General features: G+C 35.2%; 1 protein-coding gene across 1 annotated transcript; it reads left to right on the top strand.

Moving 5' to 3' along the window:
- The first annotated feature begins 234 nt into the window (after window positions 1-234).
- Window positions 235-16,335, top strand: LOC100250637 (uncharacterized). Its single transcript, XM_010666012.3, has 14 exons — window positions 235-349; window positions 588-777; window positions 4,365-4,438; window positions 4,852-4,935; window positions 6,259-6,339; window positions 8,571-8,651; window positions 9,558-9,650; window positions 12,714-12,893; window positions 13,015-13,082; window positions 13,223-13,274; window positions 14,873-14,926; window positions 15,022-15,114; window positions 15,403-15,469; window positions 15,956-16,335. The coding sequence occupies exons 2-14, from the start codon at window positions 636-638 to the stop codon at window positions 16,045-16,047; spliced, it is 1,161 nt and encodes a 386-aa protein (XP_010664314.1). The 5' UTR covers window positions 235-349; window positions 588-635; the 3' UTR covers window positions 16,048-16,335.
- The last annotated feature ends 1,238 nt before the right edge of the window (window positions 16,336-17,573 follow it).

Genomic DNA, 17,573 nt, shown 5'->3' with positions numbered 1-17,573 from the left:
CGTCAGCAACTGAAGCTCAGCCTAGCCCATGAAAGTCTAAACTTTCTTTTTCTAGGGCCTGCAGACCCATTATCCAATAAAGCATATTTTTGTATCAATAATTTAATATTAGCTATAAAATTGATTTCTTAATTAAATTGTAAGGCTAAAATCCGACAAGCATAAAATTATTTTTAGGTTGAATTTACATCGTACAAATCTGGGCCAATCTAAATAAGGAAATATTTATAATGCAGAGAAGCTTCTACACAACAAAAAGACCAAAATGCAAATGAAGAGCTGCTACACAGTAATCATGTAATACCGAACGGTAGATCGTAGATCGTAAATACTGCGGAAGAAAAGGGAGGTTTGTACGGCGCGCCTCTCTCTCTCTCTCTCTCTCTCCCTCCCTCCCTCTATATCTCTCTTACGAGAAAGAGAGAAAACAGAAAATAAAAAAAAGCAAGAAAATACGATACCTTTCCCTTCTTAAGCGCGTCGTTTGGAGCCAATCAGCTCTGATTCAGCGGGGCGTTTAATTGATGAGATTTTCTTTTCTTTTCGTTTCTTTTTCTTTTTAATTTTAATAACTAAAATCGCACTAGATTAATACCATCGAACGATCAAACAACAATCTGTCTACGGTGGTAGCCATGGACAACATAATCAACAAGCTTCGGAACTTGGATGCTTACCCTAAGATCAACGAGGATTTCTACAGCCGTACACTCTCCGGTGGCGTTATTACCCTCGCCTCATCTATTTTTATGCTCTTGCTCTTCATCTCCGAGCTCAGTTTGTACTCTCTCCCTCGATACGCATATATTTTAGGGTTTAATGATTTTATTGTTTGAAACTTATTGGATCTGGAATTATTGTTTTGTTATATGGGTGTCTGATCCTTGTCTGGATTGGTTGATTTATTTCAATTTGAGAATTGGTGCAAGCATTGTTCGTAATGACTGATTCTCTATTGGATCTGTGTGTTCCAATGGGAGCGGTGTTGCTTCCATTAGGCTATGAATTATGTTTGTTGTAGTATAATTGGTTTATCTTAGTTGTAGATTTGTACAGCTTATTTTTATCCGATAAAGTGGAAGGGTCTAGGTGTAATATTAACTTTGGCGGTTGATATTAGGTTAAAAATTGGTTTGTAAATGTTTAGGAGTTTTTGATGTAATTTACTTAGAACAAAAACTGAAAAACAGCTACTGTAGTTATACTATATCTTAGACCTTTGCGCCTTGGGCTTCCAGAAGCAAATTTATTTAAGCGTAATCTTAAGTTCATGTTGGGCTGTTACCCTATTTCAGGATATGTGTATTTCAACTTCAGGATTTTCTTTGTGTGTCTGCTCAGTCAAATTATTTGTGTGTGCTGAATTCTAACAAAATAACAATTGAATTCTAGGGATCAACAATATCAGCAAAATCTAGAAGTTCAATCATAGAGGGCCATAACATAAAAAGAATTCTTTTTTTTTTTTCCATGGCCAATGGGTAAAGAAGATAACAGACAGAGTAGACATTCATAAGAATGCCTGCCAAAAAAGAAAAAATGAAAAGATGAGAAAAAAAAAAAAAAAGAAAAATAAAAAAGAAAGGAAGAAGAAGATACTGGAGAGTAATAGAGATCTTATTAATTCAGAGAAAGGAGAAATGTCGTGAGTAGTCCAGTCTTTAATCCTGCTGATTTTGGCTGTAAAGTGGGCTCATTACCATTTGATAGAGAAGGTCAATCATGGAGGGCCATCTACGAAACATAATCAGAGTAGACATTCATAAGTATGCCTAACAAAGAAAAAAAAGGAAAAAAGAAAAAAAAGGAAGAAGAAGATACTGGAGAGCAATAGAGGCCTTATTAATTCAGAGAAAAGAGAAATGTCATGAATTGTCCAGTCTTTAATCCTGCTGAATTTGGCTGTAAAGTGGCTTCATTACCATCACCCTATTTGAGTCTTCCCTTGGACTTGCCTTTTAAGTGGTCCTCTTTGGGATTTGGTGGTAGAAAGATACGAGTTTCTGTTGGTTAAGAGGGAATCTCATTAAGGTTAACTCATTCTTGCTCAGATTCTCTATTGATCCTATATTCTTGCTTCCCGTGGCTGGTTTCAATTCCAAAGTCACTTGGTGGAAATTCGAGAAAAGGTCAGGAAATATTCTTTTGAAAGATGGAGAGCATGGTGAGTTTAAATATCTTCATAAGGGCGGGCTGGAGTTTGTGCATGAAGTAGAGGTGGTGCTTTGAGGGCACCCATTTGGTTGAGTGAGACTTTGTTATGGTAAGTGGCTTAAAAGGGGATGGGATACTTTAAGAAATGAAAGACCTTTTAAACGGGAATGATGCTAAAAAATACCCTCAGATGGGACTCCCTTGGTCAGGTTCATAAGGATGTGGCTTTATGAAAAGATACTGGTTATTATACCTTTAAAGAGAGGTGTAAGCTTCTTATAAGCAGTGGATGCAGAGCAAGGTTTTTGGAGGATGTGATGCACTCTTGTGCATACAGTCAATAGTGTGACTCTGAATGACTATTTGTTGCCTTCTAAGTTGAATGATGTGAGTTCTGTCATTGAAGGAAATCTGGTGGATTGGAATGTTAATTTTTTGTGCTCTATCTTGGAAAGTACTCAGAAATGGAAAGAAAAAAGGGAAGAAATCTTAGAGCCCGTTTGACAAAGTTTTTAAAACAAACCTCAAAAAATAGTTTTTAAGAACAATTTTCAATTGTTTTCAAGAATAAAATTCTACTTGGGAACTTAAATGTAGAAAACAGTTTTAAAATTGTTATAAAAAACAACCTATTTTCAAATTTTTTTTTAAAAAAACTGTTTCTAGAAAGAAAAAAAAATGTCAAACATGTTTTTTAGTTAGAAATCCACTTTCAAGAACAGTTTCCAAACTAGCCCTAGCTCTTGTTTAGTTTACTGTAGAAATACAAAAGGAAAATGAAATGCGGTGAAAATTATTAACAAATAAATACATCTTCAAGGAAAAGGAGAAAAAAATTGGAAGAAATTCTCTTATATGATTTAGAATGAACAATACGAAGGAAAATAAAATATAATGAAAATTATTTAGAAGCTTATACATTTTCAAATTCTTCATTTTTTATATAAAAAAGTGGAAAAAACAATTGGAGAATGATTGGAAAAAAATGTATTACATTCAAATTTGTTTATTTACTTGGTTTCCTTCATTTTATCTTTCCTTCCCCTTTTTCTTTTCCGTCATCTTTTCTCCAACACTTATAGTGATTCAAATGAGCTTTTGCTCTAACATGTAGAAGAAAAGCTCTCTAGATTGAAGTGGGAGTATAGATTTACTTGGGAAATTGGTTTTGTTTCATCATTCTTTTAAATATTCGAAAAGTAGATCATGAGTGCCTTTGCACAGATAGAGCTGCTTGAATTCCCTCTCTCCCTCTCTCTCTCTCTCTCCAGCAACTCTTGATCATGTCTTTGCCATGAAGCTTCTAATTTTCATGAGATGGATGATCTATCTCAAATAATCATATCATGTGCAAAGGTGATGCTGAGAATGTGAGGCATCTTTTGATCCTCTGTTGCTTTGAAACTCGATTATCATGCCCTCTTGAGTTTTAGTTTGGAACAGTTGGATTAGGCTCAAAGACATGAGTAACATGGTTGGATGCTATTATTGCAATGCATATATTGATGAAGTGCTAAACTTTGGTGACTGAAAGAGGGTAATTTTGTCTGTTAAAAGCTGGACTTGATTATGATTTTTAATGGAATGTTTCAGCCCTTATTTCTCTTTGATGTCTTGGTGGTGGTTCTTTTTTTAATATATATATTAATTTTTAATCCAGTTAGATATCTGAAAGGGCTGGCATGGGATCCTCCCCTATGGGATTGATATATTGGAGGCTTAATGATAAACTGATCTGTTCACATTTACAACCGCACAAGTACCCTCATGTTTCAAAGGAAGTTTGTCTTTGCAGTTGCTAAACTGACATTGATCTTTGCCCCTACTGGAAAGGATTCACTGCCATCACTGGATGGGGCCAACTGAACCATATGATTCCTTCATTCCTTTGCTCATCAGAAATCATGCTAACATGCATGGATTTAAGTGATAAACCTCGGTACTAATAGCTTAGACCTATTTCTGCATTTATATCACTTATGTTGTTATATGCTTGTAGAAACTGACCTATTATTTGGAATGTACGGCTTTCAGATTTAAATCCTGTGCCTTTGCAGTAGCTTTACAGCTTTACAGATTTAATTGGCATTAGTTTTTTCTCTGTGTTCCTTGCTTTGTGAATACTGTTAATCAACTTGCTTTGCCCCCTGTCCCTTTAATCATTTATTGTATTCTTATACATTGACTTTTGTCCTTTCACTTGGTTCCAGGGTTATATCTCCATGCTGTAACAGAAACAAAGCTTGTTGTAGATACTTCAAGAGGAGAAACACTACGTATCAATGTAATATCATACTCTTTTTCTGTAAAAGAACAGCAAATAGCTTCTCAATCACTGGAAGCTTTTAAGATTTTTCATTCCCTCTTTTATCCTATAATTTTGCATTAAATTTCTACAACATTCTACAACCCTCATTAAGGTTTAACAGTTCTTGCGAGCTCCTGATTCTGAATTTTGAATTTTTTGCTTTTATTGTTAGTTTCTTGGTTATGGGTTCTTTGATGGCTTTGTGAATGTCTATTTCATGAAACTTCAGGATATTTGTGGCTTTGCTAGCCAGCTATAATGTTTGTCCTTGACAACTTATTATATTTATTGGTGGTTTCATATTTTATAATCAGTAACGTGATTGTTTCATGATTTACCTCAATTATCCGCTTGATTGATCCATGTGCTTTTTATGTTTGAAAGTGCAGTTTGATGTCACTTTTCCTGCCCTTCCATGTTCCATACTCAGTCTTGATGCCATGGATATAAGTGGAGAGCAACATCTTGATGTGGTATGTGTTTCAAGGACCACATGGTCCACATCTTGCTGTTGATTATGTTTTTCTTAAAATAGCAATTTTTAGTGACCTGTTGCCATAAAATTTTGCTCATCCATGCGTGCACACATGCATAACTCTTAATGTAGAGCGTTCCCCCCTCCCAACCCAAAAAGGGGCTGGTGGCAGGGGGTGGTGGGGGTGAGAGGAAGCTTAACCTTCTTTAAACCTCTAGCATAAATAAATGGACCATGCAACCAAGCTAGTAGAGTGTCTAGAAAAGGAAGTAACTGACAAGTGTGGGTAGCATTTTTTGCACTTCATGTTTTGATGGATGTATTCTGCGTATTTATGTTTTTTCTTTGCACTTGTGAAAGCACTGTCTGCAACTTCACAAGTATAAGCAGGCATCCTAGCCACCCTGTTGAAAGCTTGCATCAAACTTGGTTATCATTGTCTAATCTTGCCATGTAGTTCTTCTTACTTCTTGAACTTTTGGGGCTGTACAAAAATAACACAAATATACAATGGCAGTGGGTTTACTACAATATATGTTTAACACAATATGATAGCTTAACACTCCCTCCAGCCATTGATGGGAAGGAATTCATACTATGCAACTTAATAACAAGGTAGAAATTATATTGTGATTTAAGAAATATGCATGTCTTTGTTTGGGGAGCAGCTAATGCACTGGAAAGCCAGCTTGAGGTTTCCCTTCTATGATTATTTTGGGTTATCGTAGTCCCAGATTAATGAGGGAAGGTTTTTTTTCCTTCCAACTAACATGGTCTGTTGGATTTTAATTTTTTTCCCCCTTTTTTGTAATAGTTTAGGTGTGGAAGACAAGGTGAGAAACTGAGGAGAGAATTTGGGGAAATGATGCTTTTTGAAGAAAAAAAAGGGAAGAAAGCAAGAAAGAAAAATTAAAATAAAAATAAAAATAAAAATTGGAAGATCATGCCGATGGTGGGATGCTTGCCTTTTTAGCCCTCTGCTGGAATACGCTAGCCTGTTTTCCCACTTAAGACTGTGCTAGACAAACACATTTCTACTTTTATTCCTGTCCTGGTGGGGAACAGTATAATGCTGCAGTCAAACACTATTTTAGAAGTTAACACATCAAGAATAAGGGGAATTTAAGAAGTTACCCACAGCACAGTTATTGAAATTTTCCGCAGTGATACCAGCTATGTGCACTGGTGTAGCGCACATTACTTCTGAACTTGACTGTATTCAGTTCTGTGTGCATGTAATGTGGTGCTTATCACTTTTGACCTTATATTTTTGTTCCTTGTTCTGTTGAGTGACATTTATTTTCATGCCTTTTATTTGCAGAGACATGACATAATCAAGAAAAGAATAGATGCCCATGGCAGTGTTATAGAAGCAAGGCAGGATGGGATTGGTTCTCCTAAGGTTAGTAATAAGATATTTCTTGAAGTTCATCTTTGGGACAAACATTTTTCATATATATCTATGGATCAACTTGAGTCCTACGTCTTGATGACATGACACCCTCAAAGCAACTCAGAGTATTATCAATGGTGTAGGAAGTTTAGTCTCTGGTTGAGGGGGTGCTGTTTTTTGTTGTTCCCCCTTTTTTTGTGGCAATTTTAGGCTCCTATATATACTTCTTGTATATATTGGGGCACTCTTTTAGCGTTTCTCTATTTAATATACTCCTTTTTGATCCATCAAAAAAAAAAAAAAGTTTAGTCTCTCCACATAAGAAATGTGTTTTTGCAGCATCCGCAAAATCAAAAGGGGATTCTAAACTTAAGACTGCACTGAGGACAGAAAAGCAGAGGTATTTGGATTCTAGCAAGTCCAGATTTTATTGAATGGAGCGTTGTTTATGATTAGGGTGTCATTGAACCATTGACGTTGAGTGATAAATCTTCCTCCTTTTAAGCCAATTGAACATAGTTATTAAAAACTTGTGATACAGAATATAATATAATGATGTGATATGTATCACAATTCATATCTTTTTTTAAAAGTTATCTTATGATACATATATGATGCATGATACAATATGCAATACATTTTGGCGGTGGGTGTATAGATATTGTATACCTTGAGTCACTCTTTTGGCGTCTCTTTTCAATAGATCTTTCTTTACCTATAAAAAAAAAATAAAAAATGATACAATATGCAATACAATGATACATACTCTTTCAACTATTTTTAATAATTTTTAAGAAAAATCAAATTCAAATTTTTTTTTTGTTAAATGAATTATAATATTACTTGTTCAAATATATAGGAAGGTTAAAAATTGGTCATAAAAGAGAGAGAGAGAGGTGAAGGTAAAATAATCCTACTAGAAAAGCCATAGTCCATAGTTTTAAAAGGAACGGTTTAGGTAGGCCTAGGCACAAGGTGGCGCAATGTGAAGCTTCGACGCCTCATCTTACTCTAGGCGCAGCCTGTTGAAGAAGGCATTGCTTAAGTGTGCAAAGTGCTCGCCTTTGACCAAGTGCAAATCTCCACAGAGGTACACTTCTTCCAATTTTTTTTCTCCCTTCTTGTCCTCTAAAGCCCTAATCTGGGCTGCACTGGAAGGTTGAAGAGAACTGCAAAGAAGAAGAAGAAGAAGAAGAGGCTTTCTAAGCTTTCTTAATTTCCTTGATGGTCCCAACGTACCTTTTTGGGCTTTTTGAGCTTTCTCAATTTCTTTGATGACCCCTTGGTATTTTCTTTGTTTTTCAATTTAATATCTATTTATTTGTCCTGAACACATTTCTCTATTTAGGGCAAATAAATAGATATTAAATTGAAAAACAGAGAAAAATACCAAGGGGTATATATATGCATATGCGCCCTGCTTCACTAAAGCCAGTGCCTCACTTCACTAAAGCCTTCGTCTTGCGCTTTGCACTTTTTAAAACTATGTTACATTAGAAGTTAAGTAAATTTATTTTTACAATGAAATATTAGAAAATTTTCATTTAAATAGTTTGAATGTTGACATTAAAAATGATAGTAATTGGTGAATAAAAACAAGCTTAATATGTTAGTTTTCTTTTATTTCTTTTTTCACTAGGGAAGGAAAGATGACAATCATGAAAAGTTGGAAGTTTGGAGATGATATATCTGTATCTAATATCTATAAACAATACATCTAAGACATACAAATGACTGGACTTTTGAAATAAAAATCAAATATAAAATTTTGAAGGTTTATTTTTGTGGATTTTGTGATGAAACTATACATTAAACTCATATTTTATTAAATTGAACTTTTCAAAACTCTGGCATTCAATATTTTCATATGATATGATATAGTTTAACTCTTTAGATCCTATTATCTTTTATGAAATTAAATATATATTTCATGCTTCCAAGATATATGCACATGTATGGATATATATGTATTTTTTTTTTTACCATATAAAAGAATTTATGATACATGATATAGAAAAAAAAAAAAAAAACGATATACGATATGTTTTATGAGTTAACAACTATGCAACGGAATCTACTATTCAAATGATTCTTTTCATTTATTCTGATGTTGCAGATAATTATGCTGAACATGCTATTTACTTATGAATGGATCCAAGAAACTCTACCTTTCTCTATATGTTGTATATTTTTATTTTTAATCTTTCATTTTTCTGATTACCTTTTTTCCTGCATGACAGATTGAAAAGCCTTTACAGAAACATGGAGGCAGGCTTGAGCATAACGAAACGTATTGTGGGTCATGTTATGGTGCAGAAGCGGTATGGAGCCCTTATGTCGATATTTACCTAAGAAATAATATTAAAATCTGTATGTGCAATATGTAGTCCACTGACTTGGGAAACATTGAACTGGATAGCTTTCATTCAGTCAACCGTGCCCATCCTTGCCAACTTGCTTGAGCATGTCTCTCAAAATTTATGAGCTTCATTATAGGATTGAGCTTGGATTATTTATCTAAAGAACGATCTCAAGAGATCAGTTCATCTTGGAATGTTAGTGCTATTTACAAGTCAAGCCAAGTAGCACACTGCTTGCACTTGTCTCAAAAAGTTAATGATCTCTAAACTAGGGTTGAACTTGGCTGATTTGCTTATTAATGATCTCAAGCAAGCTTCTAATTGAGTAAATCGCAAGCTAAATTCAAGTAGCTTGGTTTTTATTGCAGCCTATGTATTTCTAGAAGTACTCTTGTTTACTATGTAACAAAGTGCATGCATTTAGTACCCCATTGCATGTTAATTGTGTATCTTATATCTAGCATGTTCCTCTGGCTGTAATGCTATATTTCTTTTTATTTTATGTTTGGTCTTAAATTAATGGTGTTTTAGTAGACACTACAAGATGTTGTAGGGTTTGCTCAATTTTTTTTTCTCTTATGAACAAAGTAGTTCCATGGGTTGGAGGCAATAGTTAGCTCATAATTAAAGTGTGATGATAGGGTCAAAAAGGGGCAAAAATGCCTATTACCAATCTACTGTAACTGATGATTATTACTCTGTTTTTTAATAATAAATAATTTACTTAGAACTACCTGGGTTCCATGGTGGATAAGTCATCCTTTGCTGATGAAGTTTCTTGTAAAATGCAACCATTTTAACCAAAGACCTTTTTTTCTGCACCTATATTGATGACTTGTATTCCATTTTCCCTTCGTTATTTTGCAGTCAGATGATGATTGTTGTAATAACTGTGAAGAAGTTCGTGAAGCATACCGGAAGAAAGGTTGGGCGATGTCAAATCCAGATTTGATTGACCAGGTCTATTACTATAAAATCTTTAGTTTTCTTGGCACTACATATTTTCTAGGTTTAAGTTCCTTTTAGGACATCAGTTATCTTGAACCAAAATGAATTACCTTAACATTAAAAATTTAGCGGTTGCAATGTTGTGAAATGAAAGTGAATGTCTAATTTTGCCACAGTGGAAGGTGAGGTTGTATGGGTAGATTTTTTTTCTCCCTCCCTCTGAAGGCATCCTATTTCATGAAGCCATAATTACATCATCACTTGATTTTGATGAACATGTATTTAACTTTTATTTTATAGAATCTTTACTTGAGGTGAGATGATCTTTTGGGGTAAGCTTATGGAAAACCATTATGAAAGGATGGGATTATCTTAAAAGCAGGACAACCGTTCAGGTCAGAAATGGTATGAATACTAAATTCTGGTGGGACAGATGGGTGGGTGAGAGTTCTTTGAAGGTGGCTTTTCCATTGCTTTTCAATTTAGCCTCTGATAAGAATGCTACAATAGCAGAAGTGTGGGATGGGGGAAGAAATGGAGGCCATTGGTCTCTCTCTTCGGTTCAGAAGGCGTTTTCAGGATTGGGAAATGATGCAGTGATTCAATTTCTCAAGCTCATTTATCCAGTAGGAGTACAAGGAGTAGGGCTGAGCAGCTTACAATGAAAAGAATATAGTAAGAGAATCTTTTGTGTTAAAGTCTTACTATAGGTCTTTATGTGGCAGAAGTAGAGATGTTCCATACCAAAGAAATTTGAGGTAATGTGCCCCTTTGAGTCCCTCACTTTTTTTTTTGGCATGGGAAGCAATTTGGGGGAAAATCCTAACCATAGATACCCTCATGAGAAGGAGGCAGACAATGGTTAATAAGTGTAGCCTTTGCAAAGATAATGAAGAAACAACAAATCACTTGCTAATTCATTGTGATAGGGCAAAAAAGCTGAGGAATCTTATATTAGCAATTTTTGGGTTGAAATGGGTGTTTGGCACATGGTTCCCGTATGTTTATCTTGATGTATATGGAAAGAGCATGACCGAAGAATATTTTGTGCAAAAGAGTTGCTAGATCAAAGAATGAAGGAGACCTTTTTGAAATCTTTGTTGGAATGGCATCAGACTGTAATGGGGATGGGGATTGTCAGAATGTTGGATTTGATTGATAGCCTTAATTGTGAGTAGGTAGGTCCTTTGTATTATGAATAGATCTTCTTGCAGGCACTCTTTTTCAGGGTTTTTTTTTTTTTCTTCTTTTTGTCCAAAATTTGGAGCCTTTTGTATACCTCCCATTTACATTGGGTGCACCTCCTAATTAATTAAAAAGATCAAGAAGGACCAGACATCCATCCACAATGTACAGATTTAGATAAAGACGATGGAATGGATTCCTTAACATGGACCCATACAGCTGAACAAACGTGTGAAATTACAAAAAGTGAAACTACATTTGGAACAAACATTAGATCGATTCAAGGAGGCGCATAATCTCCAACAAAAGATACAAATTGTTTTGTTTTTCTTTTAGCTAGCTCATCTATCACCTGATTAGCTAAGTGAAGATATCAAATATTTAGTGCAGCCACCCATGAGAAGACATTTAATGAACAGATTTGTCATCCTTATAGTTATTCTAGGGAAGATGTTGCTCTTGGAGGAGCGCATGGATTTTCGAGGATACTTGGAGGACGCCATAGTCGTCGTGGGATTTGCTTCATTTCTATGGTTTTTTTTGGGCTTACTTTACAGACATTTTTAAACCCTACCCTTTGAGTGTTATTTAGCTTAGTTGGCTCTCCATTTGTACACATTAGGGTTGGGTTACAAGGGCTGCTGTTGTTATACTTGTATAGGCCTTTTGTCCTTATTGTATAGCCATCCTTGTTTTGTGGAGGTTTTCTTAGTTTCTTTTAATCAGGTTTGTACATTATGGGGAAGACTTCTCATCCTTCTCATGCTTTTCATATCAATTAATACATTTGTTTGTTTCTGATAAAAAATAAAAAATGTTGCTCTTGCTACCACATGATTTCCTGCTGTAGGTTTCATTTGGTTTGATCCATCCTTGCTACTACTGAATTTGGATTATATATTTATTTATTTTTATCCCTCCTATTTTATTAAGCCATAATTGTATCATCACTTGACTTTGATAATACATAAATATTTATTTAACTTTTATAATATCTTTAGTGAGATCTAAATTGTTTAAAACTGGAAATGTCATAGGGAAAATGTTGCTCTTGCTCCCATCTGAATCCCACACCAGGTTCATTTTGTGCGATCCATCACTAATAGTGCAGAATTGGATTTTTTGTATCAAATATTTGCTAGTACATTTAGCCGCAGAAGGTGAAATTAGTAACATGAGACAATTCATGTTATAGGTATTCCTGATTGCTTTCATCATTTAGTCATCTGATCTTAGAGGGATGTGAAAGATCAACTTACAATATTATCATGATTAACCAACCTTTCCTAAATCAGGAATGTCCATAAAGTGTCAGGACTTTGTGCAGGATCCATACTTGATTAGTTCTCTTTTCAATAACATTCACTTTGCATCAAAAACAACAAAGTCTGTATCCCAACTAGATATTTATTTTTTCTTTTGATAATGAGGAAACCCACTTGCCCCACTTGCAGGACCAGGAAAAACCATGGATACAGGACAACTCCCCTTAGAACTGTGTATTGAGTGATGCAACTTATGCAATGTGGTATCGACATGGTTCCCATGGATACACAACCCATTCCCTTCAAATCATGTATAAAGTAACGTGACCCATATAATATTATATTGATGTGGCTATTGTGCAGTTGTCTAGGTAAACACCAGGACAATCAACAGAGATATCATGTAGCCTTGTCTAACTATATTTATAAATATGATGTGGGTATCTGATGTTTTCTTAAAAACTATTCTGCCTCTGGAGATGTTCTTCCCCTCATTTTTCACTGATTCAGAAAAGGACCGATCATGAGTTGTGTCATGATTTTATTGATTGTATGAGTTGCAAATTTTCTTCATGAATTTAAACTTTCGTCTTTTTCGCCTTTATGATTTTTATATGACATCCAGTGCAAGAGAGAAGGTTTTCTGCAAAGGATTAAAGATGAAGAAGGTGAAGGGTGTAATATATATGGATTCTTGGAAGTTAATAAGGTTGCTGGGAATTTCCATTTTGCACCTGGGAAAAGCTTTCAACAATCAAATATTCATGTACACGATCTGCTGGCATTTCAAAAGGATAGCTTTAATGTGAGATATATTCCTACTGGCTTGAGCTCTGGTAGTAGATGTTCAAACATTTTTAAAATAAAATAAAAAAATTGTCTGCATTAAGTGATACACATTATCATCCTTCTATTTTGTGATACAGATTAGTCACAAGATCAACAGGTTAGCTTTTGGAGACTATTTCCCTGGTGTTGTGAATCCTCTCGATGGGTAATATTCTTTTCTTTTCATCCCCTTTAATCATTTTTTCTAGAAATTCTTTTTTATGATTCAATTGATTAGATGCTGGCCTTCTCCTTGGTTTTATGAAATTGCATTAATATATTCTCTTTTATTGTTTTAATTTTCAGTGTGCAATGGATACAGGCAACTCCAAGTGGGATGTATCAGTATTTCATCAAGGTTAGCATTCTCTATGTGATTTTTTCTATTTTTCTCTTTTTCTCTTTTTCTTTCTCCCTCTCTGAAATGTTTTACTTGCATATAATAAACAGATATATTTTTAAAATTCATGCAGTGTGGAGAGGAATTTTCTGGGAATGAGATTATTCTCTCATCTCCCACTTAAAGTTTGTTGCAGGCACAATCTCCTCTTCATCCCATCTTCCTATCCAAATAAATAAATATATATATTTATCAATTCATTTTAGGTTTGAAGATTGACATGGCTACGAGCAGAATCGCAACAAGCAAGTGTGAACATGGGAATGGATGGACTAACTTCTTTAACTTATGTTCTAGGTGCAAATCAATCTATTTTGGCCAATGAAGATTGGGTGGGAGCTAACTAAGGGAGGGAGTGGGTTTTTGTGTTTTATCTTTCTATGGCATAGCTTTTTGATACTCATTGTATACAATCCTGTGTACCTTCGTGGATAGTTTTTTGTTGTTTTATTCACAAAATTTTGCGCTTACTTATAATAATTAAAAAAGAAAAAAGTACGATGCTCCCTCCCTCTTTGATGCATTGTGAGTGAATGTGTGAGAAAATCAGCTGATCTCATCTTTTCTCCATTATGAAATGTCACTTTCATTCTAGGCACTAAATGATGCTAGTTTTAGTGAGGCACCTTCAATGGATTAGTTTTGGTTCCTTCTTTCCAGGCTCTGGGGATGTATTTGTTGTAATGCCCATATCCCATGGAAAGTTTGGTTCATTTGAGAAAGGAACCAAAGAATTTTGGAGATGATTCTATTGAGTTTACTTTTGCATGGTTGTGTAGTATTTGGCATTGAGGATATTCTTTTTTCTTCTTAATATTGGACGGATTTTGGATTATCTGCTTCCTGTTTCTTTGTTCTCAAAACATGGAAGCGCCACTGAAAGATACTCCAATAGATGCTGGTTATTCCTGGGGAAAATTGATGCAAATGGTGTTTGGTTAACTCTCAGAGAATGCTGAGGTAGTACGGTCTAATGATTCTCTAAGCCTTTTGATCAAGGAGAATATCAACAGCGATGAGATAGGTGCTATCCCGTTTGATTGATGGTTAGTCAAAACTTAAGTTTTCCCTTCAAGGCTGCTTGCATTAATGTCATTTGGTGAATAGGAGAAGTAAGAGGCAGCTCATGCAAAATATTCAGTGGTGGTGAAGAAGTAATTAACATCATTGGAGCTCTAGGGACGTTTAGAAACTACATATTTGGTTAATAATGGTGTTTTGGTATTGGAGGCTTTTTCCCAGTGTTACACCTTAGTATCTTTTTGGTGTTATAGGGAATTCTTCTGCAAATGTGTCCTTTTTGAGTTCCTTAACAAATTATGAGAGTGTTCTATATTGGAAACTGGCTTTTACTCGGGCTTTGCTCCATCTTCCTTTTAGATGTTAGTACATAGTATGTAGATTATAAAATTTCATCCCAACATTAATTCTACAGGAAACTGTGAAAAGACATGACCAGTTGTAGTTTTTGTTTCCCTTTTACTTTCCAAATTTTATAGTAGTGTTGATAGTTATGCACATGATGTAAAATAATCGAAGAATCTGCTGTGTTGCAGGTTGTACCCACTGTATATACACATGTGAGTGGGCACACTATCTCAACAAATCAGGTGCCGTTAAACACATCAAAATTGTTACACTCTGACTTATGCCTAAGCTTCCTTTTGAACATAAGATAAGATGCACTATTCTTTTTTTTATGCAGTTCTCTGTTACAGAACATTTTAGGAATGCAGAACTAGGTCGCCTTCAGTCTCTTCCTGGAGTTTTCTTCTTCTATGACCTTTCTCCAATCAAGGTAAAGTTTGGGTGGTTCCATGTTTGCATAAGCAAGTTCAAGATTTAATTACTGGTCGTAAGTAATATTGGTGATGCTGGGCGACAGGTTATCCTCACTAATGCAGTTCAGCCAATGACTCCTTTAGCATTATTCATTTCTTTCCTTTCCTGTTTTTTTTCCCCCTAAAATTATGAAAATCTTCTTTCTCTATGGTTATTATTACTTTGAAAACTCAAACTGAAAGCACATGCTATTTTGGGTTAAGTATGTTTTTACCAGTCTCTCATATCTGATTCCCTGTAACAGGTGACTTTCACAGAGGAGCATGTGTCATTCTTGCACTTCCTAACAAATGTCTGTGCCATAGTTGGAGGTAGCTTCCTCGCTTCCTTTTTCCTCTTATTTAGTTAGGGCACTTGTTTTGCCTTCTTACTGTTACTTATATTACTTAAACATGAATGAGGTTAATTTGTTGTTACTCTGGATACTCTAATATGACTGAGGTTGATTTGCATATCTATCTTTTATTCCTTAAGTTCCTTCATTGATGACTCTCTCCCTCCCTTCCTTTCATGTACAACAAAAATGGGAAAACATTACATATTAAACTTTAACGTTTTGCATATATATCTTTAAATTCCCTCTCTTCCTCACTCCCTGTCATGCATCAACTGGGAATTCATTCCTTCTCCTGGTAAGTTGATGTATTATATCAACAGGCAAACATGGGAATTCTTCTGACTTTTTTCAAGTTTTAAAATCCATGTAAATGATCTTCTTTACCATACCTCAATAATTGTATTCCCTTTTTACACCTTGATTGGATATGTAACAAATGTTTGTTGGCTTTTGTGTTTAGGTGTTTTCACTGTTTCAGGGATATTAGATTCCTTCATATACCATAGTCAAAAGGCAATCAAGAAGAAGATAGAAATTGGTAAATTTAGTTGATGACTAATTCGTTCAGCCTCCTTTGCTGCCGTGTTTTTGGTTGGTTTGGAGAGGACCTACTTTAGAGAAGAGAAACTGTGAATGACTCTCCCTGCAGGGTTGGCGGGCTTCTTTTGAACACAACTTAGGTTTTTCCATGTGATCTGTTTGATCAGTGAATTAGATTAATTTTCTGTTCCGCATTAATATTTACTACCACCTCTTTACCTAGTGTTTTCAGTTATTTGTAATTGTACCAATGATGTGAATATCTGTTTGGAAGATAAGAGAGATTTATCATTTTTCTCATGATGAGAACTGCTGGAAATTTCTTGATTAGAAATATCAAGAACAATAAAGGATGGGGGTGGGAGGTGGTTCTTTTGAAGGGGAATGGAGTCCAGATTTTGTTTTGAAAGGTGATGGCATTGACCAGGCATTGCTTGTGGCTGTATGAGCCGTGGTTGTTGATGCTGCCATTAGCATCAACTCTTTTGATTAGAATATGCAACCTTAGCATGGATAAGGTGAGTAGTCAATTGCTGTTCTGTTCTGTCAACAATTGGGGCCTGCTCCATAAGAATTTGGTATCTTACAGATAAACCCTAGGTGCTACCCAAGCATTTCTTTGAATATCTGAGCCATCTTATAATGTTTATAGCATGGACGATGCAGGTTTTAAGGAATAACTCACTCTGAAAAATGATTAATTTTTCATCTTTTTTATTTTGGTTGCGAAGGTTGTAAATGGGAATATATCAATTATGGTCCAATTGGTCTTAGTGGATTTGAAAAGGTGAAAAGGTAAAATTGATTCTATTACGTCTCAGAAGATGAGCATAGCATTTTTGAGATGGCTGTTTTACCTTTATCCCAGGCAAAAGAATTAAGAACCCGGCTATAAAGCATGCACCATGTTACTTTTGGAGTGCATACCTATCCCATTCTTGCAGTGTCGTTCTGTGGATTAAAGAGGATTTGTAAAATGCGACTATATTATGATTAGAAGGGACACACGAGGGCTAACATACCAAATAAAATAAAATAAAGAGAAAAAGGAAAGAAGAGAGAAGAATATTCATTTTATACACGTCCTAAATACCAAGCCACTCCCGGCTCGTGCTCTTCCTTTAAAGTAGAAGTTGAGGTTTGTGATCCCTTGCCATTTACACTTGGGTATCCACCTTCCTTTATCCAAATTATAAACGCTCGAATTTTGGCTGGCTACTTTTCGAACCTTTGAATTTCTAAATCACCAATGGCACTAGCATCAACACAAGTCTTTTCCACCTTTTATGGGGTGCTTTGGAAGAATTTGAGGGAAAGTAATGTGAACAACTAAATAGAAATGTTCAAAGGCCGGTATGCAGTCTCTGATTTAAGATTAAAAGTGAAAAAGCTTTCCCAAGCCTTTGTGAAGATTTGATTCCTTTAGGATTTGGATTTGGATTTTCTGGGTGCTCTTTCTTGCATGCGGATGCCACGGTGTGAACTCGTTTTTGCACGTTGAGAAGAAAGAATAAGAATAAAGAGAAAGAGAAAGGAAG

Source organism: Vitis vinifera, chromosome 18 (assembly GCF_030704535.1).
Source record: "Vitis vinifera cultivar Pinot Noir 40024 chromosome 18, ASM3070453v1".
NCBI lineage: Eukaryota > Viridiplantae > Streptophyta > Magnoliopsida > Vitales > Vitaceae > Vitis > Vitis vinifera.
This window is presented reverse-complemented; position numbering and strand designations above follow the sequence as displayed.